At 56.9% G+C, this 24,778-nt stretch overlaps 1 protein-coding gene across 5 annotated transcripts in view; it reads right to left on the bottom strand.

The window, feature by feature from the left end:
* The window catches only part of Fanca (Fanconi anemia complementation group A), a 64,502-nt gene that overhangs the window by 34,949 nt on the left and 4,775 nt on the right, over positions 1 to 24,778 (bottom strand). For 3 of the 5 annotated variants that reach the window (XM_023705157.1, XM_023705159.1, XM_023705160.1), the window contains exons 1-24: positions 24,754 to 24,759; positions 23,443 to 23,555; positions 22,656 to 22,738; positions 21,677 to 21,710; positions 21,239 to 21,305; positions 19,526 to 19,635; positions 17,150 to 17,226; positions 16,751 to 16,892; positions 16,363 to 16,496; positions 13,467 to 13,577; positions 12,443 to 12,538; positions 12,204 to 12,263; positions 11,344 to 11,432; positions 10,431 to 10,491; positions 10,303 to 10,352; positions 8,764 to 8,840; positions 7,439 to 7,552; positions 5,564 to 5,697; positions 4,754 to 4,824; positions 4,471 to 4,567; positions 4,200 to 4,387; positions 3,493 to 3,589; positions 1,963 to 2,139; positions 306 to 379 (exon numbers count right to left, since the gene is read on the bottom strand). In XM_023705157.1, the coding sequence (XP_023560925.1) occupies positions 306 to 379; positions 1,963 to 2,139; positions 3,493 to 3,589; positions 4,200 to 4,387; positions 4,471 to 4,567; positions 4,754 to 4,824; positions 5,564 to 5,697; positions 7,439 to 7,552; positions 8,764 to 8,840; positions 10,303 to 10,352; positions 10,431 to 10,491; positions 11,344 to 11,432; positions 12,204 to 12,263; positions 12,443 to 12,538; positions 13,467 to 13,577; positions 16,363 to 16,496; positions 16,751 to 16,892; positions 17,150 to 17,226; positions 19,526 to 19,635; positions 21,239 to 21,305; positions 21,677 to 21,710; positions 22,656 to 22,738; positions 23,443 to 23,491 (2,192 nt within the window). In that variant the 5' untranslated portion in view covers positions 23,492 to 23,555; positions 24,754 to 24,759. Of the gene's footprint in view, positions 1 to 305; positions 380 to 1,962; positions 2,140 to 3,492; positions 3,590 to 4,199; positions 4,388 to 4,470; positions 4,568 to 4,753; positions 4,825 to 5,563; positions 5,698 to 7,438; positions 7,553 to 8,763; positions 8,841 to 10,302; positions 10,353 to 10,430; positions 10,492 to 11,343; positions 11,433 to 12,203; positions 12,264 to 12,442; positions 12,539 to 13,466; positions 13,578 to 16,362; positions 16,497 to 16,750; positions 16,893 to 17,149; positions 17,227 to 19,525; positions 19,636 to 21,238; positions 21,306 to 21,676; positions 21,711 to 22,655; positions 22,739 to 23,442; positions 23,601 to 24,753; positions 24,760 to 24,778 lie in introns of those variants that run through there. The other 2 variants (XM_023705158.1, XM_023705161.1) reach the window with 2 other exon arrangements.

Below are 24,778 nucleotides of genomic sequence, written 5' to 3'. Positions count from 1 at the left end.
AAAAAAAAAAAAAAAAAACACACAGTCCAAGTGGGCAGGGGAACGGGTCCGCTGTGTCTGCCCTCTGTATAAAGGTGCTGTCTGGACAGGCTCGTCTCCTTACCCTAGCCCCAGCTTCCAGAACATTCTGGAAATGCCTGACACACAGTAGGAGCTCCATTAGTGTTTCCTGAATAAAAGAAGTAACTGAAATCATTCTCTAAAGATACGGTTTGCCCAAACGCTCCACTCAGGACACCACGAGACAGCCCTTAGGACAGCACAGAACGCTATGCCGGCCTGTGCCAGGCTGCCGCAGCGCTCACCTCTCTGTGTCTGACAGAGGATCGGCTCCGGGGCTGATTTCGACTTCTAGCTGCAGCCAGTCTCTGTAAGTCAACTAGAAACAAGGAGAGGTCTGTTGCAAGGAAGGCCACACACCGCGTCTGGCTGACTCTGCCAGCAGAGGGCTGAGCCGTGCTGCGGGAGGCTGCCGCTGCAGAAGGCTCACAGCGCGGACGCCTCCCTTCCGTCCCCAAGGAGATGCCTACTTGTGCCACTTCCCTGCCGTGAGACCCAACACCTCCCGCACACGGCGTCTGCACAGCAGGCCGCGCTCCCCCCGTCTCAGCACTCAGCATGCTTCAGACTTCAGTGGCTTAGAGAAGGGGTGCTCAGCCATTCAGCACTTTCTCCCAGGATTAAAAGGCCATGTTTATGGAATGCATTTCACACCATGGATGACCCTGGAAACAGCACTGTCTACAAGCCCTGGGGTGACACCAACCAGCACCACTGGGGCAGGTGCTGCTCACAAGTACACACTGCCATGCAGCCAGCTGTGGCGGTGCACGCCTGCAATCCCAGCACTCGGGAGGCTGAGGCAGGAGGGTCCCTGTAGCCATAGTGAGGCCCTACCTCAATACTTCCCACTGCCCAAAAACTACACTGCCTGCTTTTCAGTGCCCTGTGGCATCTACAAACCCACTCCGTCAGGAGTGCCGGGAAATAAAGAATTTTCTAGGTCCCTTGACAATAAACCTCTTTGTAGCAAACAGTTACAAATATTCACAGTAGCTTACTTTCTGTCTCGAGTTCTTAGAACAGCTCCATAAACGAAGGGGAGCTAATCGCAAAACCTCATAGTATATGGAAAAGTGTGTCAGAGAATGCCTCTGTGGCACAGCCTCTGAGGGCAGAGCCCAAAGCCAGGCCGCAGGATTGTGATGGCCACGCACATGTGGGGCCAGAGTCATGGCCACGACTGGGCCAGGCAGGACAGCCCACCAGGAGCCGGGCACGGCGAGCTACTCACGGCGCCACCACTGCCATCCACGGTGGAGGCCTCACCTAGCCCGCGTGACCCACTCAGCTAAGAATGACAGTGTGTCGGTGCAGTCTCGAGGCTCCTATACTCGAACACCCAGTACACACCCAGGAACTAACTGCAGGCCTGCTGGGGGGCAGCACAGGCTGGCCCAGATCACGTGCGCAGCGGGTGCTTCCCTATCTCGAGGCCTGGCCTTCGACAGTTTTAGCCAGGTATGATGCTGCGTGCCTGTGATCCCAGCACTCAGGGCACTGAGGCAGGAGGGTTGCTGGGAGTCTGAGGACAGCCTGAACAACTAGCAAGATCCTGGCTCAAGAAAAACAAAAACAAGCTGGGTGTGGTGGTGCACCTGTAATCCCAGCACTCCAGAGGCTGAGGCAGGAAGATTGCTTTGAGTTTGAGACCAGCCCGGATTACAAAGTGAGCGCAAGGCCACCCTGAACTGCATAGTGAAACCTTGTCTGGAAAAGACCAGATAAAGTTCTGTTCACCCTTCAAAACCTGTCTGCAAGCTATGACTGCTGAGAGACCTGAGCAGAGCACACCAAGGTCTTCCTGCAGTGTCTTAAATTACATGTAATGCTACAGTAATCCAGGAAGATCTTCCCCACAGACCCATGGGACAGACAGTGTCACACAGGACAGGCACCTACCTGAAGCTCTGGCTCTTCCAGCAACTCCCGGAAGCTGCTCTGTCTCCACAGAGCAAGAGCGGCGCTCCGCCAGTCTGTGGAAGGCAGGCAAAAGGGTCTCCAGGGAGGGCTGGCCTTGCTCTCCACAGGGTGAGGCTCTCGGGCCTTTGAAACCAATCTGAGCACAGCAAACTGGAACTGAGACAAAGGGAGTGAGTCCGCAGCTCCCCGACACCCCTGCTCCAAAGCCCCGAATCCCACCAGCAGCCCCGCCGCTCCGAGCCCCGGCTGGCCACACTGCGTACAGCCTGTGGGTGCATCCTCGGCCTGGACTGGTGCTTGCCCACATCTTCCATGTTCTCCAGTGTGGGGTCTTCACTAACAGTAGCAAAAGGGCAAGCCAGTGTCTTAACTGTGACGGCTCTGCCTGGCCTGGCCTGAGAGGGAGACCGTCCTTGGCAGCCCTCTCTCCTAAGCTCGCCAGCTCGTCTCACGCGTGGTCCTGGGACCAGGTTCCTCCAATCCACTGATGATGAAATGGGCCGCGGTGGATGCCCACGCGCTCCTCAAGGCTCAGGTGAGCGCAGGGCCCCCGACTCGCCGCAGAGCCTCCCAGCCTGCGCCAACGTGAAGCCTGGGCCCGCCTGCTCTACGCACAGGTGTCTACCAGAACGCGGTGCACAGACGGGCTGAGGCGGCGGAGCCTTGCCCACTATGCTTCAAGCCCTGGGCTCCATCCTCAACACTCAAAAAAGATGTGTAAAATAACCCTGACTTGTACTCTGACTTTACTGTCACTCTTGAAATTCCGGGGCCCTGACACTCATTAAATTTCTGCCCTTCTCATGAATGTGACAAGCACTGCGATGCAGCAGGAACTGGCAGCACTACCGCACAATGATTCTTTTTATGAGCACTTATCTTTGCATTGGCCTGTTCCTCCAAGTATCTGCATCCGTGTCTTTATTTTTTTATTTTTTGAGACAGGGTCTCGCTGTGCAGTTCGGGCTGGCCTTGTGCTCACTTTTGTAGCCCCTAGGCCAGTCTTGAATTTGCAGAGACCCTCCTGGCTCAACCTCTCGAGTGCTGGGATTACAAGCGTGCGCCACCACACGTGCTTCTGGGGCCACACGGTGGGCACCTGCATCCAGAGCTGAGACGAGACAGCGTGCCTGGGCACCCAGGGCCGAGACTGCACAGCGCGCGGAGCCAGGGATCGACTCAGGTCCTCATGCTTGCCAGGCAGGTGCTTATGCCTCTGAGCTACCTCTCTGGCCCCAAGAACCAGGGTTTTTCTTTTCTTTTTTTTCCCCCAGTGCTGGGGATTGAACTCGGGACCTTGCACTTGCCAGGCAGGCATTTATGCCACTGAGCTACCTCCCCAGCCCTTCGCATCTGCGTCTTTAAAAGAGAAGCAGAAGCCTCAAGCTGTCACATTACCCAGTTGGAAGGATGACAGCACCTGGCATCACAGATGGCTACCAGCATGCCTGATGGGCTGCTGCCTTGCTGAGGACCCCTCGGTTGCAAACAGCTGCACCTGAGACCCACCTTTTTGATAAGGCCTGGAGATAAACAGCTGCGCAGGGCTCTGTGTGGCTGAGGGGAGAACCTGCACCAAGAGTAGGCGATAGCTGCCGTGCAGAACCTGTGAGAGAGCAGGGTGCTGACCACAGCCATCCCACGTCCGGCCGCGCAGCACAACGGAGTAGGCACACTATGCACCTTGGGCCATGCCAAACAAGGACGAGCAGGGTGCGGTGGTGCACACCTGTAATGGCAGCACTCTGGGAGGCTGACGCAGGAGGACTGCAGCTTCAAGCCTGGCTGGGCCAACTTAGTGACTCAAAAAGACCCTGTCTCTAAGCTCAGTGCAGAGACCTTGGGTTCAACCCCCATGTCACAAAGCCACTAGCAGCAGCAAGGATAAAGGAAACTGTGAGCTGCACAAAACGGATTTAGTGCACTCCGTAACTGCACAGCTGATGGTCAGACCTTGATTTAGAGAAACCCTCACGTAGCCTCAGCCCAGCTCAGTTGTCTCCACAAACCCCCTCCTCAGCAAGGGCAGATAACATGCTTGGCTTCTTCAACTTACTTTCGGCACTGGCACTGAACCCAGAGCCGCATGCCTGGTAGGTACGAGCTCTGCGTCTCTGCAGCCCTGCAGCCCAGCCTGTCTTCTATGATTTTCTCTGCTGAGCAGTGGTATGGGGGGCGGGGCCAAGGCCATGACTTAGGAGTGAGGCCTGACTCACTTTAGGCAGAAGAGCGCGGACTCCCCTGCGTGGCAGGATAGGAGGCCATCAAGGAACTCAGGGACGGGAAGGCTGCGGGTGGCCGTAGCAGGGCCTGGGTCCACCTCTGGGAGCGTGGCCCTGGCCTCCCCCAGGTGCACAGCCAGGGCAGCCAAGCCCAGAACGTGTGAGGCACTCAGGCTCGGGCCCTGAAGGAAGACAGAGAGGAGGCAGAGCTGTGATGACTGCTCAGGCACTGAGGGCTGGCCCAGGCCAGGGCGGCACAGCATACCTGGTGACGCAACAGCTGGCAGAGCCGGGCGAGGACTGCAGGCAGCAGCGCACGAGCACACAAGGTCCTCACAAAGAGCGTGGCCCAGGGTCCCTGCCTGCGGGACAGCAGAGAGCCTCGTGCTGGCTTATGAAGCCCCCCGCCACAGTTCCCAGTACAGGAAGCCTCCGCGGGGGCCAGGTGGTCCCTACAGCACATGGATGGGCAAGTGTCCATAGTACCCCTGGCTGAGAAAATACTGCCTGGCCCCCAGGACCACCCAGTGACCTTCTTGGGCCCTCACCTCTCCGGGGGGACAAAGCTGCAGGCTGCGGTCAGGTCCTGACAGAAAGCTGTCAGCAGCAGATCCACAACCTGGAGGGGACACAGACATCTGAGGCCCAGCCCCGAGCCCGCAGCACCATGGCACTCAGCGATGCTGGAGTGGACAGAGGAAATCACGGGACAGGCAGGTCCCAGGACAGCTGCCCCCACCTAGACCCTACCAGAGCAGTGAGACTCAGCAAACTTGGGCGATAGACGGCCAGAGAATACATACTTTAAGTTTGGAGGATGCAAGCGCCCTCTACCATACATTACTTCTTTAAAACGTAAAGGAGTCCAGCACGGTGCTGCACACCTATGATCCCAGCTACCTGGGAGGCTGAGGCAAGAAGATTACAAGTACAAGGACTGGGGAACTTAATGAGATGGTTTCTCAAAACAGAACTGACAGGGCTGGTGAGATGGCTCAGTGGTCTAAAGCACCTACTTAGAGCAAGTTTAGCAAAGCACAGGGACCGCGGTTCAATCCCCCAGCACCACATGCCAGAGCTGGCCATACACACACATACACACACACACACACACACACACACACACACACAAATAAAATTTAAAAAAAAAAAAACAAAACCAGAACTGACAAATGAGCTGGGGATACAGCTCTGGGGTAGAAGAGCTTGGCTAACATGACCAAAGCCTTGGGTTCAATTCTGACCAAAACTTCCCCCAAATTAAAGGAGCTCCTCTTATACAAATAGGCCAACGTGGCCTGGCCAGCCCCAGGCAGGCAGTGCCAGGCCCTCGACAGCTGCATGTTGCCCATACCCACTACCTGGTACTGCCACGAGACATCTGGGGCAAGGGAGCTGAGCTGAATCGTTTCCTCAGAACAGACTTCATCCTTCCTGCGACCCAAGACAGCATCAAGCTTCTCAGCAACCGCACCCATCTGAGCAGAGAGAGCTATAACCAGAGGAACCATGAGACAGGTGGAAAGTGTGAGGGATGATGCCCAGGGGCGCAGAGCGCGGTGGAAGCCAGCCGCCCCGCCTGCCTCCAGCCCTGCATGCCAGGGCGACTCACCCAGTGAGCCCAACCTGGCAGTGGAAGCTGTGTTTATCCACTGCTGGTGGCGAGGAAAAAGACCCTGACACATAGGCTGCACGGCACCCAGCACGGAGCGGGTGGCACAGACCTGACGCGAACACCACTCCCTCCTGGACTGGCCGAGAGCTGAGGGCGTCCTCTGCACACGGTGATGTCGCTTAAACACAAGCCCCTGAGATGCCCCAGTCTGGGGACTACACAGTCACAGCGTACTGCAGCAGGAAAGCTGCCTCACTGCTGCTTCAAACAGGGCAGGCCCAACCCTCTTCAGCCCTTGCTCCCTCAGTGGGATTTTTTTTTTTTTTTTTTTGGCAGTACCAGGGATTGAACTCAGGCCCTTGCACTTGCCAGGGAAGTACTTATTCTTCTGAGCCATCTCCCTGCCCCACGGTTTTAATCTAATAGGTTCTCACCTTTTTTTTGATTGAACTCAAGCACTTTTTTCACTGAGCTATCTCTCTGGCCCCTCCAGTGGGATTCTTTCTAAAGGCTCTGAACCCATACTCTTGAGCAGGGCAGGATGTGACTACCGTCCAGGCAGCCTCGAAGCTGAAATGCCAGGGTCACTTGAGCCCTGGAGTTAGGGGACGGAGTCCCCCAGACAGCAAGAGCGGGAGCTGGGCACAGGGCGCACATCTGGGAGGCTGAAGCCGGAGTACAACTCAAGCTCAGAGAGAGAAACTCAGTGAGAGCCTGTCTCAAAATAAAAGCAGGGGCTGGGGAAGTAGCTCAGTACGAGGTGCCAAGTTTGATTTCCTATAGGGCCAAAAGAAAACAGACAAAACCCCAAACAACCACCACCGCGTCCTGCCTGAGTAAACTCCGCAAGTTCACACTCCTGGGTCACGCACACGGCCTGGGCACCGCCCCACCCAGGCAGCTTCAAGCAGAGCCAAGCCCGCCCAGAAGAAAGGCAGCTCTGGCACACTCAGTGCTGCAGCCTGGGTGTGCTGGGAGCTGGGACCTGGAGCAGGTGACACGGGGCAGCGCCACCCTCAGAGGGACCAACCAGCCAGGTGCTCTCAGCACTTGACTGGGCCTCCTCAGCCCCACTGGCTCCCTCCCAGTGAGATTCTGCTCCTCTACTGTGCTGGCTGGAGCCAAGCCCAAGGGGACTGCCGATCCTGGACTTCAGTGTAGCTCCCAAATGTAGCTCTTTTCTTTATAAGTTATCCAGCTTCAGTTATTTAATGTTCTTGGTGAAAATGGGGCATGACTTAGATCCTGCACAAGCAAAGAACCCTGAGCCAAGAGTCAGTGACTCAGGTCAGAGCTGCCGGGAACACGAGGCGCCACAGCCATGGGTCTCCATGCTGCAGGTGCGCCCTCATCCTGCTTTCCAGTCCTGATGTTCGATCCACACCCGCTGGCAGGGGAAGAAAGCAAGCTGCGCCCCACCCCCACCCCGGGTTTCCTCCTCTGGAACATGCAGCTCTGGGCGAGGGCTGCGGCAGCTGCATGCCTATCTCCCATCATCCTCAGCAGCCAGCTGGCTGCAGGCAGCTCGCTGACCACAGGGAAGACATCCGCAAGGGCTCCCACCACAGCTGCGTACACTCACCTGGGACGCACACCCCGCCAGACACTGGGTCCTTACCGTCATACTGCATAGGGTTGGCCATCAAGGCTCTGAGCTGCCCTAGTGCAGCCCTAAGTGGCTCTAGGGCCTCTTCCCCGCAGCAGGGCTCCGTCCCAGTTCCTGGGTCTGCACCTGAGGGAGGTGGGGAGCTTAACGTTGACCACAAGAGGGGAAAAACGAACCCTAATGGCCACAGCTCTGTACAGAAGTCGGATACTGGCTCTGGGGCCCACAAAGAGGCACATGCAGTCCTCTCTGAGCTGGCTGTTCCACGTCACAGCAAAATTACCATGCTCTAGGCTGGGTGCAGCTCATGCCCAAGGCCTGGGCTCCATCTCCACCAAGATGACAAATTTATGAACAAATTTAGAAAAACTAGGTTGTCGTTATAACTTCCACAGCTGTGAAAAGCACGTATGTGATTTTAAAGACTAGTACAGTCCTGAAGGCTGCAGGGCAGTCAGCACCAGGGCTGCACAAGTTATCTGAGCAGGGTCCCAGAGGCAACCATGGCCCCTACTCAGCAAGTCACGCTCGCGTTCTGCAGGACACGGCCCAGACCTTCTCCCCGTGACCCTCGTTACACAAAGGAGAGTCGGCCACAGCTGCGTGAGGGACAAAACAAGGGCAGAGTGGCTGGAAAAGGCACAGAGCACGCCGCCCTGCGCTACAGGCTTCCCCAAAAGGATGCAAGCACCCAGGCTGAGCTCTGTCCCGCACCCTGACAGACACTGAGAGGACACTCCAGAGCCCATGGGGCAGGCCTCACCGCCAGACTCCACGGGTCAGGGCTGCCACTCCCTACCAACTCACATCTCGGGTCTACAGGGCTGTGGGGTGTGGACTAAGGGAAAGGAGGTGGCCCTGAAAGCAGCACTAGGAGGGGGCGGCAGCCAGCTGGCCAGAACAGGCTCACAGCCCCCGGGCCTCAGGCGCAGGGAATCTAGAGCAGCAGCTCCCCACAGCGGACGGGAGGCAGTGACACCTGCCAGTGACATGCCCTAGTCAGTGCTGACACTGTGGCTGACACAGCTGGTAGAGCCAGGGCCCAAGGGACGGGGCCATACGGCTGGCCCAGGCCTGAATCCGTCCCCACTCACACCCCCAGCTAAACACTCAAAGAACAGTGTCTATAACCGACCAGGGCCTGCCCCTTCCCCCATAGTGGCCTCCAGAGCCCAAGAGAGCCAGCAAAACGCAGGCCACGTGGCCCCGGGTGCAGCGATGGAGCCTGCACTCAGGACCTCTGGCCTGAGTGCAGGACCCAGGCTGAGGTCACCGAGGCTGGCATCGGGGGCAGGTGCACATGCTGGCGTCACAGGAGGCAGGGGCTGGGGGCTTACACTCTGGCTTCTCCTCCCCGGCAGCAGCACAGGCTTGGCAGTAGGCGGCATACACGGCGGGCGGGATCTTGTCTGCCCTGTGTCAGGAGACAGCATCCAAGGCAAGTCGCAAGTCCATACTTTTTCTTTTCTTACATTTTGTACAGGGTCTACAAGGTCTCACTACACTGATCAGACTCATAGTGATTCTCTTGCTTTCTGTCTCCCAAGCACTGGGATTACAGGCGTGCTACCATGCCCAGTCTCAATCCTGGCTCACTGTGCCCTGGGGTGGGGGTGGGGCCGGCAAGTACCCTGGGGATCAAACCCAGTCCCTGTATCTGCCTACGCAGGCGCTTTAATCCACTGAGCTATCTGGTTGGCCTTCAAGGCCATCCTTTCAAAGCTATTATAACATAAAAAATATACATTAAATTTAAATGAAATGTACCATACTGCATAGAGTATAGCCCTGGTTTTAGAAGAAAAACAGGATGGAGGGGCAGGAAAAGGGTTTAAAAAGTGTATATGTAGGGGCCGGGGAGATGGCTCAGTAGGATAAGCGCTTGACTGGCAAACGCAAGGATCTGAGTTCAATCCCCGGTTCCGCCAAAAAAAAGAAAAAAAAAAAAAAAGTGTCTATGTAGCAAGTCTCCATGACATGTAATCACAGCATACTACAAACATGTACCAATAAAAATCCACAGGCATGATTCTAAATGGATGGATTGAAGTGATTCTGTCCCATGTCCCCGAGTCATGAACAGTGAGAAACGCAGACCCGCAGCCTTAATAGTGGCCCGCCCCATCCTGGGCTTTACCCTGGAGCACGGCCCTGCCTCCATCCTCGGTTTGCAGGGCACCTTGGCAGCCTCAGGCACCATCTTCTCAGGGTGTCTGCGCTACACTCAGTTTTTAAAATTTTATTTTATTTATTTATTTATGTGGGGGGGCAGCTCAGCCCACCAGGGGGCGGGGCGGGCTGGCATGTGGTGCTGGGGGACTGAACCAGGGTCCCTGTGCTTTGCTAAGCTTGTTCTAAGTAGGTGCTTTAGACCACTGAGCCATCTCACCAGCCCTACACTCATTTTTTTGAGACAGGGTCTTTGGTGGCCCTTTGTCACCATGTGAAGAACACAACATGTCAGTGAATTTTAAAACCTTGAAGAGTGAATTTCTAGAAATCTATAAAATCTCAGAAAAGGGCTAGGGAGATAGCTCAGTGGTCTAAGTGCCTGCCTGGTAAGTGCAAAGACCGAGGTTCGGTCCACAGTAGAACATGCTGTGCCAGCCCCAAAACCTGGCGTGGTGGTGCATGCCTGTATCCCAGCACTGGGGAGGCTGAGACAGGAGGACTGCTACGAGTCTGAGCTGCATAGGAGGCCCAGTACCAAATAAATATTAAAAAATGAAATTCTTAAAGTCTCAGGAAAGGTTAAAAACCTAAGAACCACCCATGAAAATAAGTCAGCGGCCCACTCTATGATGCCACACTTCTCTGTGAAAACCATCATTCTTTGCACCTGCTGGAAACAGCAGCCTCCCAAAGCCCTGGTGTACCTTCTCAGAGATTCGATAAAGGCCGCCCGGGCATCAGGAACCTCAGGCAGCTGCGGGCAGGAAGAGGAGCAAGTGAGCCATGTACAGGGGTGCCCTCCTGCCCACAGACCCGGCAACATGCAACTCACCACGCGCGGCATGAGCAGAGCAGGGAGGAAGTGGGACACATAGTAGGACCTCCTGAATATGCTGTGGAGAGGGACAGATGGCACTGTCCTCAGGCTAGAGGACACCTCCCACCCAAAGTCCTGATGCCCGAGGGACGGCTCTACCTCTAGGCTCTGACACTTGTTTTGGCAACACTGTGACCTACAGCCCCAGTCCCTCACTTAAATGTTTATTTTGAGATAAGGTCTAAGTTGCCCAGGCCGGACTTTGAGAGGTTTGCCTGCCTCAGCATCCTCAGTACTGAACGGCAGACTTGCGGCACCACTCTTGGCTATGGCTCTGAGGGTTGTTGTTAAGTGGGACACAGCTTGCCAAGGGTTGCCGGCACTGTGACAATCACACATCCCAGGGAACAGGAACCACATTCTACTCCCACTAGGTTGGGTCACAAGACCTAGGCTCCTCTACAGCTGTGAGGACTGCTTTGGGGTTGTCGAAGCCCTACCCCTTAGAACTGAGCTCAGAACACATGTAGTGAGGATTGGTCTGCCCATGCAATTCAAAATATTGGGATTACACTGAATTCAGTAAAGTTTTGCTGCTTAGTCTCTGGGGCTTGCTCTACCAGATCCCCAGCACAGCGTTAACCAGAACATCTACTGCAGCTGCCTGTGGCCTCTGTCCTCCCGCCTCATCCCACACGATGGGGGCTTCACTGGGAAGCACATGCTTTGGGTCCCACATGCCTGGGGGCTCCACTGGGGGCAATTTGGGCAGCACAGTTCCAGAGCCTTGCTCTGACCCGACAACCACACCCCGGCTCCATCACCCACAGACAGACCGTGACCCCACCACACAGGCAGCTCTGTGAACACCCTTGGCCACCCCCGGCACAGCCTACCACCCCGGTGCCCTCAGCCCTGCCAGCCCTACCTGGCTTCCAGGACAGGGACTGGGATTTTCCCTGTGTGTTCAAACATCGAGATGGCCTTCTCTACATCCTGGGCAGCCTGGCTGCGGGGCTGGTTCCCACCCAGGAAAGAACAAGACACCGAAGATGTCAGGGAGGAGAGAGAGAGAGAGCAGTGAAGGCTGGCACAGCCTGCCCGGCCTCGCAGCCAGGAGTCTACACAGCCTGCGGTTAAAGGACCAAGTGGGACCAAAAGCAAGAGGACAGGGAACTCAGTGAGCCCAACACAGGCAAGCGAGCTGAGCTGCGCTGCCGCTTTCTGCCCACCCTCAGGCCTGGCCCAAGCCCCAAGCCCCGCCCGCCAGTCCCTGCGCCTAGCTGCAGCACGCCCCACCTCTCCGCTCCACCACTGAGGAAGCAGAAGGCTTAACTTTGCAGATTAAAAAAAATGGTGAAATGGCAACTTTTGAACAGCAGCAAATATTAGATGGAAGACACATGCCATTCCTTCACCCAACACTAACAGCACCTATAAATACTCTCTTGCAACTGGCCACTTTAAGAGTCATAAAAAGTATAAAAGGTGGCTTTTGCAGCGACACTCAGATCACACGGCCAGCTGACATTCAGCTCCCATGAAAGTGGTCGGCACGTCTCTGCAGTTCCTAGGAAAACCAGGCAGACCAGGCCTGCGTCCCGGGGACGCCCGGGGTCCCGGCATCGCAGCCCCCAGCCAGCAGCCTTACGTTACGCGGCTGCAGACAACACAGGCCACGCACCCCAGAAGCTCGCTGCTGGCTGCACCCGGGCAAACCAGGCACCACCCGAGGACGAGCGCGCCAGCGTCGGCAGAGCAGCAGGTGAGCAGTCAGGGCCACGCTACCTCTTCAGCGTCTCCAGCCAGGGACACATCCTCATACAGTCCCATGTTCTCTGGGGAGACCTTTGGAAGAGGAAGATGAAAGCTGGGAAAAGAAGGCAGTTTCTGGGGCCGGGGAGATGGCTCAGTAAACTAAGCACTTCCCTGGCAAGCGCAAGGGCCCGAGTTCAATCCCTGGTTCGCAAAAAAAAAAAAGGCGGTTTCTGGCTGCTGCCGGGCAGTCCAGGGAGGCAGTGACTTGCCTTGAGGTCGGCCAGCCGCGTCCTAGCCAGCGAGACGTAGTCACCAAGGAGGCAGCGGTACTTGCTCGGGACCAGCGGTGGGTGGAGAATGTGTACCTGGGGCAGACAGCGTGGTGAGCCACCTCCAGGGACTGTGGAGGAGCTCAGATGCCAGCACAGCAGAGCCCAAAACAAAGGGCCAGAAGTCACATGGGTGTGGCGGTGGGAACACCATGGGCCACCTGCAGCCCACACCACAGCCCCAGGACACATCCTGGCAAAAGGACAAAGGATACGGCACCAACCAGAGAGTGGTGGGAAAGACCAGGCCTCCAGGGGCTGAGGCCAGGCTCTGGGAGGGGTCTGAGAAGACCGCTGTGGGTAGCTCTAGGGAAGACCTGGGCCACAAAACCCTGGCACCCCACAGCTCTGCCACAAGGCAGCATCTCACCCTGACCTGACCACACAATGACAGAAGGGAAGAGCGCCCAGAGCTAGGGGCCCATCCAGCCTCCCCAGGACACTAGCATGACCCCCACTTGCCACAGGCCCCACCAGTCCTCCCTGGGATGAGGCAAAGGTCTAACAAGAACAGAGGCTGAGCCAGGTGTGGCGGCACTCGCCCGAGGCAGGAGGCTCACCCTGGGGTGGGGGCCGCCACCGACCATGTGAGCTACGCATCTGAAACAACCACACATAAAATACAAACGATAAGCTAATGTCAAGTCTCATTTTTTTTTACTTTCACTCTTGGGTGTTAGGACCACTGGGAGTCTTGGGGTACACCTATAGGCCCTCCTCTTTGGGTGTACAAAATAAGCAATTTTCTGAAAGCTGGGGAAGGCCCCCTTACCACCGCTCAGTGCCTCCGGAGCCCACCTTGCCCGTGCGCACTATTCCGTGGTGGGGCCCGCCCTGCCTCCCTGGGGTCTGTGCCCCTCCTGCTATGCCAGCTGCCCCCCGGGCTTCCACGGCCACCCAGGAATAGGGAGAGCAAGACCGTCCGAGGCTGGAGAGTGCAGGAGGCACAGACGCGGCTCCTCACCTGCAGGTACCGGGGGGCCTCCCAGGGCACGAGGTCAGACAGGAACTTGAAGAGGAAGACCACAGACTTCTTGCTGCAGCTGTGGTACCCACTCGCGCTTCCGAAGGAGGCCTGGGGAAGGAGACGCCACGATCCTGCCACCAGGCAGCCGCCCGCACGCTGTGCCCGATGCCTGTTACTGACCAGAGGGAGCCTTAGAGTGACTTAAAGGGCCCGTTGCTGAGCCTCCGGAGAAGAGATGAGCTCACGGTGTTTCAGAGAGCCAGATGTGGTGGTGCACACCCATAGTCCCAGCACTCAGGAGGCTGAGGTAGGATCACCACAAGTTCGAGGCCAGCCTAGGCCATATAGTGAGTCCAAGAGTAGCCTGAACTACATCGTGAGACCCTATCTCAAAAAATTAAAATAAAGTTCATTCCAAGAAAGTTGGAGAGAGTTTGCTGTCAGGAACAGTAACTGTGGAACTCTCCCGTGGCCCCAAGGGCCCAAGCCACTGAAGCTCTTAACCTGGAAAACATATCCAGTGTGTCTGACAGCAGTACTCCTGACCACGCCAAAACTTCCCACTGCGTGTGAGCTGGTGCAACCCCTGCAGGGGGACAAGGGCGGGGATGTCACCCTCGGAACACTAAAGCCACACATCAGAATGAGATGAGGCAGAGTAAGACAGGACAGCCCTGCCAGGACAGAGGCAGCAAGACAGGGCCCGGCCACGGCCATGCAACTGTGGAGGAAGGGGAGTCGAAGCTGGCGCTGGCCCTAAGTACACCACCCAGGAACCCACGGAGAGAGTGTGTCTGTGGGGACGGCCATGCAGGAAAGCAAGGGGCAGGACGAGCCTCCAGTGCAGCACGTGAACCCAGGCGGCCAGCAGAATCAGCCCGCTGCTTCATGTGTCATGGTTTCGCAAACACAAACAGCCACCAGACCAACCGGGGAATACAACAGCATCCTGTGTCTGAATAAGTCAGGAGAAAACCTAGCTCAGAGGTCTGTCTGACGGCCGCGGGCTAGACTCCCACATCCCAGCCAAGGCGTCCTCACTCCATCCGCTCCCCACCAGGCCCTCTCACAGGCAGAGAGGGAGCAGACCAGGCCCACAGGAAGCCGCCCACCTCTGGTGACACTCGCACCAGAAGATCCGCGCCTCCATGACACCACAGGAGGGCTGAAGCTGGGCCCACTGCCCGGGCCCCACTATTCCCAGAAGCCTTCTGAGACAGGCACAGCATACACACCCTGGCCTGGATCACGGCCACCACTGTGTCACTCTGAAAAAGACAGCTCTTGTTACGAAGAATTATGTAGCTGTATAATTTTTTTTTTTTTTTGCAGAACCAGGGATTGAACTCAGGCCCTTGCGCTTGCCAGGGAAGCACTTATTCCACTGAGCCACCTCCCCGGCCCCAATAACTCTTGATATGTTACAAACTGCATCACTGACCAGAGGGCTCATGTTAGCAAATGGAAGCCCTATTAACAGTCTTTAAAATACAGATCAGGGGCCGGGGAGATGGCTCAGGAGAATAAGCGCTTCCCTGGCAAGCGCAAGGGCCTGAGTTCAATCTCCAGTTCGGCAAAAAATAAGTAAATAAATAAAATGCAGATTAAAAACTGCATTTTATTGTGAGTGCAGTAGCAGGGGAGGCTGAGGCAGGAAGATGGCTCTCCCAGGAGCTCAGCTAGCCCGGGGAACACAGGAGGCCCAGTCTCAGAACACAAAGACAGAGACATTTGCGATCTGAACACACAGGATTTGCTTATCACAATGCACCCAACTGTGAATGCAAATTGGTTGCATTTTATTTAAATTAGAGCTTGAAAGTTGACTTAACAAATGGAAAAGCAGAGGCAAGCGGTGCCACACGGTTGTCGCGCAGCATTTTCTCACCCACAGTCCTCTCAGGAGGCCCAGCACTGGCCTCGTCAGCCAGACTCCAGGACAACAATGCCACCCAAACCACCTGACTGCCACAGCCCAGGGGGCAGAGACCTACGCTGGCACAGCACCTCCAGCAGGCACGGAGGTGAGCCGCCCCAAGGGCCAGGGCAGAGGAGCCCTGGGGAGGGCAGCCCCCAGCGCCCGGGTGCTTGCTCGGGCCAGGAGGGCAGCAGCAATAGGCCCATCCACCACTGGCCCTAAGCTGGCATCAGACAAGCGTCCCACAGCCAGTGCCCTGAAGGACATCACAGCCGCGGAAGGCGGGCTGGGCAGCTCGGTAAGGGCAAACTCACCCAGACCCTAAAGCGTAACAGCGCACCTGATCTTCCAGGCTGATGCCTTAGGACGCCGCCCCAGCCCGAACTGGCTAGATGCGAGGCTTCCCCGGGGAACACAGCCCTGGGGCCTGGGGGGCCCCAAGCTTGCGCCTGCAAAGCCCCCTCCAGGAGGGCTTGCCAGTTAGCTCACTTGTTTAAAGCACCTGCTTGGGCAAACTCAAGTCAGGCTCAGGGAACCGTGGTTTGATCCCCAGCTCCACAAGCCACACCAGACCCGCCCTTAAGGCAGTCTGAGCTAGCCAAAAAAAAAAAAAAAAAAATCAAAGCCCCTTCCAGGTGAGCCTGCAGTTTGGGGATCATTATCAAAGTACAGAGCAAAAGTGGGCACACTGCAGAGTGACAGGGAGACAGTGGGGCTCTGAGGACCAGGGTCTACAGCTCAGATGCCCAGCTCATCCTGCAGAGGGACAGGTACTCCCCAAGGGGTTCCCGACTCCTCCAAGAGGGACGGACAGGGTCCTTGGGAGGAGACGAGGGGCTTGAGCCTCCGAGGCAAGCTGGCAGTGTGTCTGGGCCACCTCTGCGCTGCACCCCACAGACTCCCTGGGGAGATGGGCAAGTCTGGCCGGCTGGCCTGCACGGCACTGCAGTCAGAAAGTGGCTTCTAGGAACTCACCTTGAACCACTCCACGTAGGACGGGAACACCGCCGGGCCCTCCAGCGCGGCCTGGCGCACTATCAGGAATGCAGTGACCATGCTGTCCAGGTGGAAGCTCTCAAAGGCAGCAGCCAGCAACTGGGCCACCCAATCTGTGAGACCACGACACAGCCCTCTGGTGAGATCAGCTGGTGGCTGAGGGGCCCATCCAGGATGTGCCAGGCAGAAGATCCAGTGTCTATCCTTGAGCCACGCACGGGCCACCAGGACATGGACAGGGGCAGCACTCAGCACTGACCAGGCACAGGGTCTGCAGGCCAGCAAGGGCCTCACAGACAGACTCACCCTCCAGCGCTAGGGTCCCACCACCACTGCCACACAATGCACCCCAGCTCCCCCTACTCACCTCTCAGCAGCTGCTGTGCCTCGGGGAAGCAGATGACCAGCACGGACACGCAGGACAACACACGCTGCCAGTTGACCTCCTGCTCCGCTAGCACGTCCTGCAGGCAGCTGACTGCCTCCTCGGGACTCAGCAGCACGAAGAGCTACAAGGAAAGCGATGCTGCTACCAGGACTCAGCCACAGCCCACGGCCCACTGCCTGCTGGGAAGCCTGACGGCGTCTCTACTCCACAGCAGGCGGCACTAGCTGGAGGAGCTCTTGCCCTGCGCTCCACCAGGTGACAAGCGCGCTCTCAGGACCCTGCACTGGCACCCTGGTGGGAACAACCGTGTCTGAGACAACGTCCTGCACCGCATGGCTCTGGGACAAGGACGGGAGCCACAGGGCCAGCCCCACTCACCCGGCGATAGAGAGAGGTGAGCAGCGGGTGTGTTCTTGCGAAGCTCCACTCTCTCTGCATCTGGACAGCGTCCGACACTTCAGGAGGGAAGACAGTGGTGAGCTGTAGGACAGCTGCTCAAAGGCTGCACTGCAAGTGTCAGTGAGGGTACAACTGCTGCAAATTGTAATTTGCTTTCTTTTTTTTAAAATGTCTCACTATGCAGCTGAGACTCGCAGTGATCCTCCTGCTACCAGCCTCCCCAGCAGTGCGAGTACAGGTGTGCGCCACCACGCCCAGTCTCGGTGGCCACCTAGGGGCAGAACCAAGGCCGCATGTGGTGCTGGGGTTCGCACCCCAGTCCCTGCACTTGCCTCGGCAGGCGCTGAGACCACTGAGCTACCTCACCAGCCCTGTAAACTGTACTTCCCAACTGTTCCCCACTGCTGCTTGTCAGCCATCATTCCTGGCATCCACGGGCTCTGTTCCCGGACCCTCAGCCGCCCACCGCAGACGCTCGCGTCTCCCGTACACAGGAAACGGTGACGTGTGTGGAATCCATGCACATCTGCCCTGCATGAGGCTGCCCTAACACCTCGGAGAGGGTAAACGCCCGAGAGGCAGCTGCCGCGCTGCTCTTTGAAAATGATGGGGGGAAAAACGGAAAAACGATGTTTCAGAAAGAAAATGATAGGAAAAAGGTTACACACTTTCGCTACAGATACAGTATTTTCCTCAAGTACTTCTACTTGAGTACTTCAGCTGGCTGAAGTCACAAATGTGAAAACTCTACTACGCATTGTGCACTGGCTGGCCGCCTCCTGCAATTCTGTGTTAGGTGCGTGAGGAAACTTTTCTTTTTAAATTTTGTGTGTGTGTGTGTGTGTGTGTGTGTGGCCAGCTCAGCCCATCAGGGGGCGGGGCTGGCTGGCATGTGGTGCTGGGGGATTGAACTGTGGTCCCTGTGCTTTGCTAAGCTTGTTCTAAATAGATGCTTTAGACCACTGAGCCATCTCACCAGCCCCGAGGAAACTTTTCTAAGGATTAGCTACATTTTGCTACTTAGCAACCCTGAATTACCCATACAGCCATCCCCAGGGTGCTGGCCCCCGGCACTGGCCTGGAGCAGGTGTCCACAGCCCCACTCTGCAGCCTCCTCAGGAGCCTACCACCTTCCTTGCCCTGGGCAGCCACCCTATACCTGCCAAGACCACAAAAGCCCAGCAGACAAGGTCACGGCAACAGGTCAGTGCCTGTGAGAAAGGGCCTGACGGGACACCCACAGGCAGAAAACCTGAACTCAAACACTTACAAAAACTATAGCCAAGGGACACAGCTCAGTGGCACAGTGCCTGCCTGGCAAGCACAAGGTTCGGAGTTCAATTCCCTGTACCAAAACAAAAGAAAAAAACTACAGAACTGCTTAAGAAAAGCTGCATAATGACATCCAAGATATAATCGTGTACTGTGAAATTCATATTATATTATTTAGTGAAATTCTGTATCATTAGTAATTTTTCTGTCTTAATACTGTTTCATGGGGCTGGTGAGATGGCTCAGTGGTCTAAAGCACCTATTTAGAACAAGCTTAACAAAGCACAGGGACCGCGGTTCGATCCCCCAGCACCACATGCCAGCCAGCCCCGCCCCCTAGTGGGCTGAGCTGGCCACACACACGTACACACACACACACACACACACACACACACACATAAATAAAATAAATAAATTAAAATAAATAAATAAATAAAATAATTTTCTTAAAAAAAATACTGTTTCATACTCTTTTAAAAAATGAAAAAAAAAAAAAAAAAAAGAAAAGAAATTTAAAATAAAATTGTGGCTGGCTCAGTGGAATAAGTGCTTCCCTGGCAAGCGCAAGGGCCCGAGTTCAATCCCCGGTTCCGCTAAAAAAATAAAATAAAATTATGGCATTCACAGTACAACTATGTCCATTTAGGAAAAGGCAGTAAAAAATGTTTTGTGTTAAAGATAGCTCCGTTTTGGTGATAATTCCATCTTCTCTTCTTTAATCATACATTTTCTCAAAAAGAAATTCCTATCGCTTCTCGGCCTTTTGGCTAAGATCAAGTGTAAAAGGAAATTCCTTTCCTATCTTTCTTCACAGTGCTGGCTGTGGAGCCCAGGGCCTCGGGTAGGCCCGGCGGCGTGGGTTCCATGCTGAGCCACGCCCCAGCCCAGGAACAACCTCCACGTGACAAAGTGTCCTTCACCGTCTGGAGGCCTCTTAAGATAGTTAAACCACGCGCCCCAGCTCAGTGCTCAAGAGCCTGGCGAGGACAGAGCCACCAGGCACCACCAACGGGGCCATCGTGTATTGCCCCGCATTGCCCCATCCCAGGGACACGCAGGGCAGGCACAGCAGGGCTGGCCTACCTGTCAGCACGGGGCTGTGTGTGAGAGTCTGGACCAGTGTGTGACGGAAGAACTTCTTCAGAGGATCTGGCGCCATCGCGTGGCACACGCGTGTGCTGAACGCATCCACCCTGCAGCACAGGAGGAAGGGCAGGGGTCAGAGGAAGCACGGCCCCTCCGCCACGCCCAGCACCTTGGCTGGCAGCAGGCAGTCACCCGCCAGTCAGGACGCGGAGCCATGAGCTTCAGGCGGAACCCAAGGAAGGCTGCCTTGCCAAGACGCACATGGTTGGGGGACAGAAGGCCAGAGCAGGTGCGAAGATGGACAGGTGGGGGGAGGAGGTGGGATGGAGGCCAGGCTGTCAAGAACAGCAGTGGCAGGCCCAGGTCCACTCCACATGCCTCGGTTTGCCGTGTGAGCCAGGCGTCACAGACCCTCCCCACCAAGGTGCTGCTGAACCTGGAGCACGCCAGAGCTGTGCCCGGCACACACAGCCGCACAGCAGCCACTGATGCCAGAGCCAGCGCCCCCTCTTGAGGGTTGGAAAGAGGCTGGCCAGGCACACGGGGCCTCCATGGGACAGGCCGGGAGGAAACAAGAGGCAAACGGGTCACACAGCCTGGCCTCAAGGGAACTTGAAGGCAGTACCAGAGTCACTGTCAGCCCCCGGCTCACTGAACCCATAGCTATGCTAGGCTCAGACCCACAGTGCGGGGAACTAGGTCCCTGGCTCCCCACGCCAGTCAGGGGTCTCACTGATTAAGCCAGCTACCACAGGTTACCTAGCAACTGCAAGCACCAGCCCTGTGATAGCAAAGACACACCAGAGGCACAGACTCGGCCCTGCTGGCCAACTCCACAAGGCAAGGCCTTGGGGCACGCAGCCTGGCCCAGGAGGCTGGCCCTTCCTGCTGGCAGAGCAAGTCTGATCTTACAAGCACTGGCAACTCACTAAAAACTCTGAGACAGGGACTACCTGGCTCCGAGGACATCACTTGCAACACGTGGGGGTGCAAAGGTCACAGGGTACAGCCCTTAATCCTGACCCGACCATCTTTGTAGGGGTCTCAGGGTGGCATTAGAAGCCTTACCCACAAAGAAGGCCCTCTGCACACACCTGGCGAGTGCCACAGGAAGGGACTCCCAGAACCCAAACCAGGGACAGGTGTGCTCTGAGCCATACGCTATGGGCTTTGCTGCGGCAGCCTGAGGGGACTAAGACAGCCTGGCCTTTCCATAAAGTGCCAAGTGGCAAGGGCATCCCTCAGGTACGGCACTAGTGCCTGTGGCGCACAGAACACAGAGAAGCCTGGAAACAGTGGGGACCCTGCCTGGCTCCTCAAGGGTTCCACTCTAGCGCCCCCCATCCGGGTGCCCCTGCGTCCACTGCAGCCTGTCTCTGTGCATCTCCACGTGCCTAGAGGGGGACCTGAGGTGGCCGAGTCAGCCCTGGTAGCAGCAGTGAGCTGAGCTGGAAGGTGAGGGACAGGACAGCTCTAGCAAGCACCAAGCTGGGGAAAGAGCAGCCACTCAGGACACAGTAGTCACCCAGGAACAGGGAGGGGAATGGCAACGGCCCTCCTGGGCCAGAACAGAGCGGGCAGAAGTGGCTTGGCAGAGGCCGAGCTACCAGCGGCATCCTCCCAGGTCACTGGGAGGGGGAGGCGGGGTCCCCACCCAGGGCCAGTGCTGCTGCCTGGTCCTCATGAGCGTAAGTACCCGCCCAGACATACCAGTGCCTCACCACCTTGTGAGCCGGAGACTCCTCCTGAAGGCCAGCAGCCAGGGAGTCCAGCACAACTGAGAACATGCCACAGAAAACCACGTCAACACAGTGACAGCTGCCGCGCACGCACACTCCCAGTCGGGCTCTTTCTCAGGCCTCCCAAGACTCCCAGGTGCCAAGAGCGCATCAGCCATGGTGACGTCCGATGCCCCCAGGCACTGAGGTCTGCCAAGTGGAAGAGTCACCCACATGCAGACAACCAAGGGCACCTTACAGGACTGCTCAGAAGGGCTGCCGGCTGAGGGCGGCCACAAAGACCACAGCCACCCAGGAGCCCAGGGGTGGGGCCAGAAACATGCCCAAACAGGGACACATGGGACCATCTGCTTAACGCAAGGCCCAAGCTTCGGAGACTTCCCAGGCCAGGTCCTCAGAATCAACTTACAGCTCAGCATGTTCTGCAGCACATCCAGGGCGACCTGTCAGCACAAGGTACACACGGCACCGTCAAGCAGTGACCTGCATGTGCCACACAAGCATAGTACACGGCTTACGAGAGCTGCCTTCCAGAGAGGGCCACTTGGAAGATTTCTTCAGTCGCCCAAACGGAGACTCAGTGCCCCTCCACAAGGGCCAGCCGTGCCACAGGTGCTCTAGGCAAGGCTGGGAGCCACAGCTCCAGCATGGGCACACAGGGCACAGCCCTGCCAGGGCTTCTATCTAGATGACCGCAGAGCCTGGGGCGTGCAGAGGTTTGGCTTTGGGAAGTGACTGGATCATGGGCCGTCACACTCATACCTGATTAATGAGATCACGGTAAGTGAGCTACTGGGAGGCGGAGCTTGGCCAGAACAGCTGGGTCACAAGGGTGTGGCCCAGGAGGGTCTGTCCCACCTCCCCTTCTGTCCCTGCTCCCTGTCCCTGTCGCTGTGCCCCGCCATGTACCTGTGCACCGCCACCCTGCCTTGGAGTCAGCCAGCAGTGGCCTAAAGCACGAGCTAAAATAAGCCCTCTCTCCTTTGTGGGTACAGGGATTGTCTTCGCAACCAGAAAGTGACTAAGACAGGAACCCGAGTGCCCAGCATCATGGTCTCGGGGAACGCAGTGCTCTGGCCAGGCAGTCTGGGTAGAGCCCAGCAAGCACAGGCCTGGCGCCAAAGGCCGTCCCCCTGGAGACCTGCACGGGCCCGAGCACGTGGTGCAGAAGCTGGTCTCTCCTTCTCCTCCCCCAGACCTCGGAGGGAGGCCACGCAGGACTTCACACCCCCGACCACCCTGAGAGCTCGCACTGCAATATGGATGAGTGCCAGCCCCTGGCCCTGGAAAAGGGACCGCAAGTGTGGACGGGGGCTGCTCTTTGGGCCATGGGCAGTTGTCAAAATGAGGCCACTTATCCAAACCTCCAGCCTCACTCCTCCTCCTACCTGAGGCATCTTCCCGGGCTCTGCAGTTCTTCCCAGATCCGAGTTGTCCTGAAATGCCTTTAAAACCAACAGTTGCACAAAATCTGAAAAGGCATAAACCCAAAATATTTATGGACACTACGGCCTCCAAACAGCTATGAGCCACGCGGGCCCTGCCACAGTGGGCGGCGGGCTACGGGCACAGCTCAGAAAGCGTCTGACCTGGGACAGCTGTGGCCAGCCCTGCCAGCCAGGCCCAGCAGTGGCTCACCAGCCACTGTCCTTCCTGCACCCCACTGTAGAAGGAAAGGCTTACAGGTCAAGTTTATTTAGGGCCTCTAATACAGAGAAGATTCCAGGAGCTGACAGATGTTCCCTGCAGGCAGCCCCGACCACAAGAGGCCCCAGGAGCCCCGCAGCCAGCAGAGGGCATGCAAGTCACGCCCTTGTAAAGGCTGGAATCAGCAGCCTGAAGTTAAAGAGGCTTTCGGTTCCACCTTCGGCATCAGCTTCATCAGCCCCCGCTCAAGCATCAAGAAGAACACCTTGTGCAAGCGTCAGGAAAGCCCACAAGCTGCAGGGGGCCTGCAGGCGGTCTCCTGGGCGTCACTGGCCATGCAGGGGCCTGTGGTTGAATGCAGAGCGCTGGGGGCTTCTGTCACCCAGCTGACTAGAAGCCCCAGCTCCCAGGGCAGGTGAGTCCACAGCAGCCCCTGATGAGCCAGTGTCACACTGCCCTGTGCCTGCGGAGGCTGGCAGTGTCTCGCTCCCGCCCATGCAGGTGCCTGCTCCCCTGCGGTGACCCTACCAGAAAGCATAGCCCTGGCGGTGTCGTCGGACGGGCTGGATGCTTCCATCTGCTCACACAGCAGGCGCAGGTTTCCAAAAAGCCATGGCGTCACAGCCTGCACGTCAGGATGGCTGGGGACACATAGACGCCGGATGGAGCCTGCTCCCCCCAGCCCCCTGCATCTCTCTCTCAAGAGGCAGTTCCTATTTCTCTGCTTTGACACAGGACCTTCCTACATAGCCTAGAGTGATCTCAAACTCATGACCTCCACAGACCCGCGAAGGCTCAGGCAGCTTTCATATTCACCCTGCTAGAGCAGGGCCAGTGGGGACCAGCCAGTAACAGTGGGCGGCCGGCTGTTTCTAGCCCTGAAAGCCCTAAGGTTTGCCACCACTGGCCTAGCCAGGCCTCTCTGGCCAAGAAGCCCAAGTGCGTGTGGACGCAGCTCCTCCTGGCTTCCTACTGACACAAAACTAACCACCGACCCACGGCTGGCTTGTTTGGAGGAGCCTACAGTGGACAGCCCAGTGAGCAAGGAACTCCTGGTTTTCACCTATTTTCTCTACTGCTTGCCATTTCACCGCTTTCTGCTTTGATTCGCCTTGCTTTCTTCAGGCTCGGCTCCGTGCCTTTTCCTGGGCCCGAAGACCCAAAGCTGGCTGACTGGACGCCCTTTCCCAAGGTGCCCGCCCGCTCTCCTGTGATGCTTTCCGAGCAGGGGCGCTCACAGCCATCATCTGTCCTCTACCCAGCTCCTTAGTTGCGCCTGGAGACTTTAGTACACTGTTCTCCTTTTCATTCCCCTCTCAAGACATGCTCTCCTTTCCTTTGTGATCCTTTCACCCACTGGTTGTGTAAATCAGGCACAGGGGCAGACAGCTGTACTCCCAGCAGCTGAGGAAGCTGAGGGGGGGGGTCCCAACCTCGAGACCGTTTGGGGCACCTTAGCAAGACCCTAAATAAGTAAAGAGGAATGGGATGCAGCTCAGCGATGCAGTGTCCCACTACAGAAGGTGGGAATAAAGGGGGAAAGAGGAGGGACAGGAAGAGAAAGAGGAGGAACGATAGATGTCTAATTTCCAAAGACAGTGGACTTTCCAAATTTCCTTCTGCCACTGACTCTGATTAAACTCCCTTCTGGTTGAGAACATAGCTACAATGATCTCAACCATTCCAAACATACTCAAACTCGTTTTGCGCCCTGACCCTCGTCTACCCTGGAGACCATCCTCACACTCTGATGCACATGCGCTTTCCCCAGGCAGCTGGCAGACTAGACCAGACAGCAAGGCCAAAAGCCCTTGGTGCGCAGAGCCTCCCCTCCCCCACCTCCCCAGCAGCCCCCAGGCCCCCC

The sequence above is a fragment of the Octodon degus genome, unplaced genomic scaffold, assembly GCF_000260255.1.
Source record: "Octodon degus isolate 3935 unplaced genomic scaffold, OctDeg1.0 scaffold00215, whole genome shotgun sequence".
Lineage (NCBI taxonomy): Eukaryota > Metazoa > Chordata > Mammalia > Rodentia > Octodontidae > Octodon > Octodon degus.
This window is presented reverse-complemented; position numbering and strand designations above follow the sequence as displayed.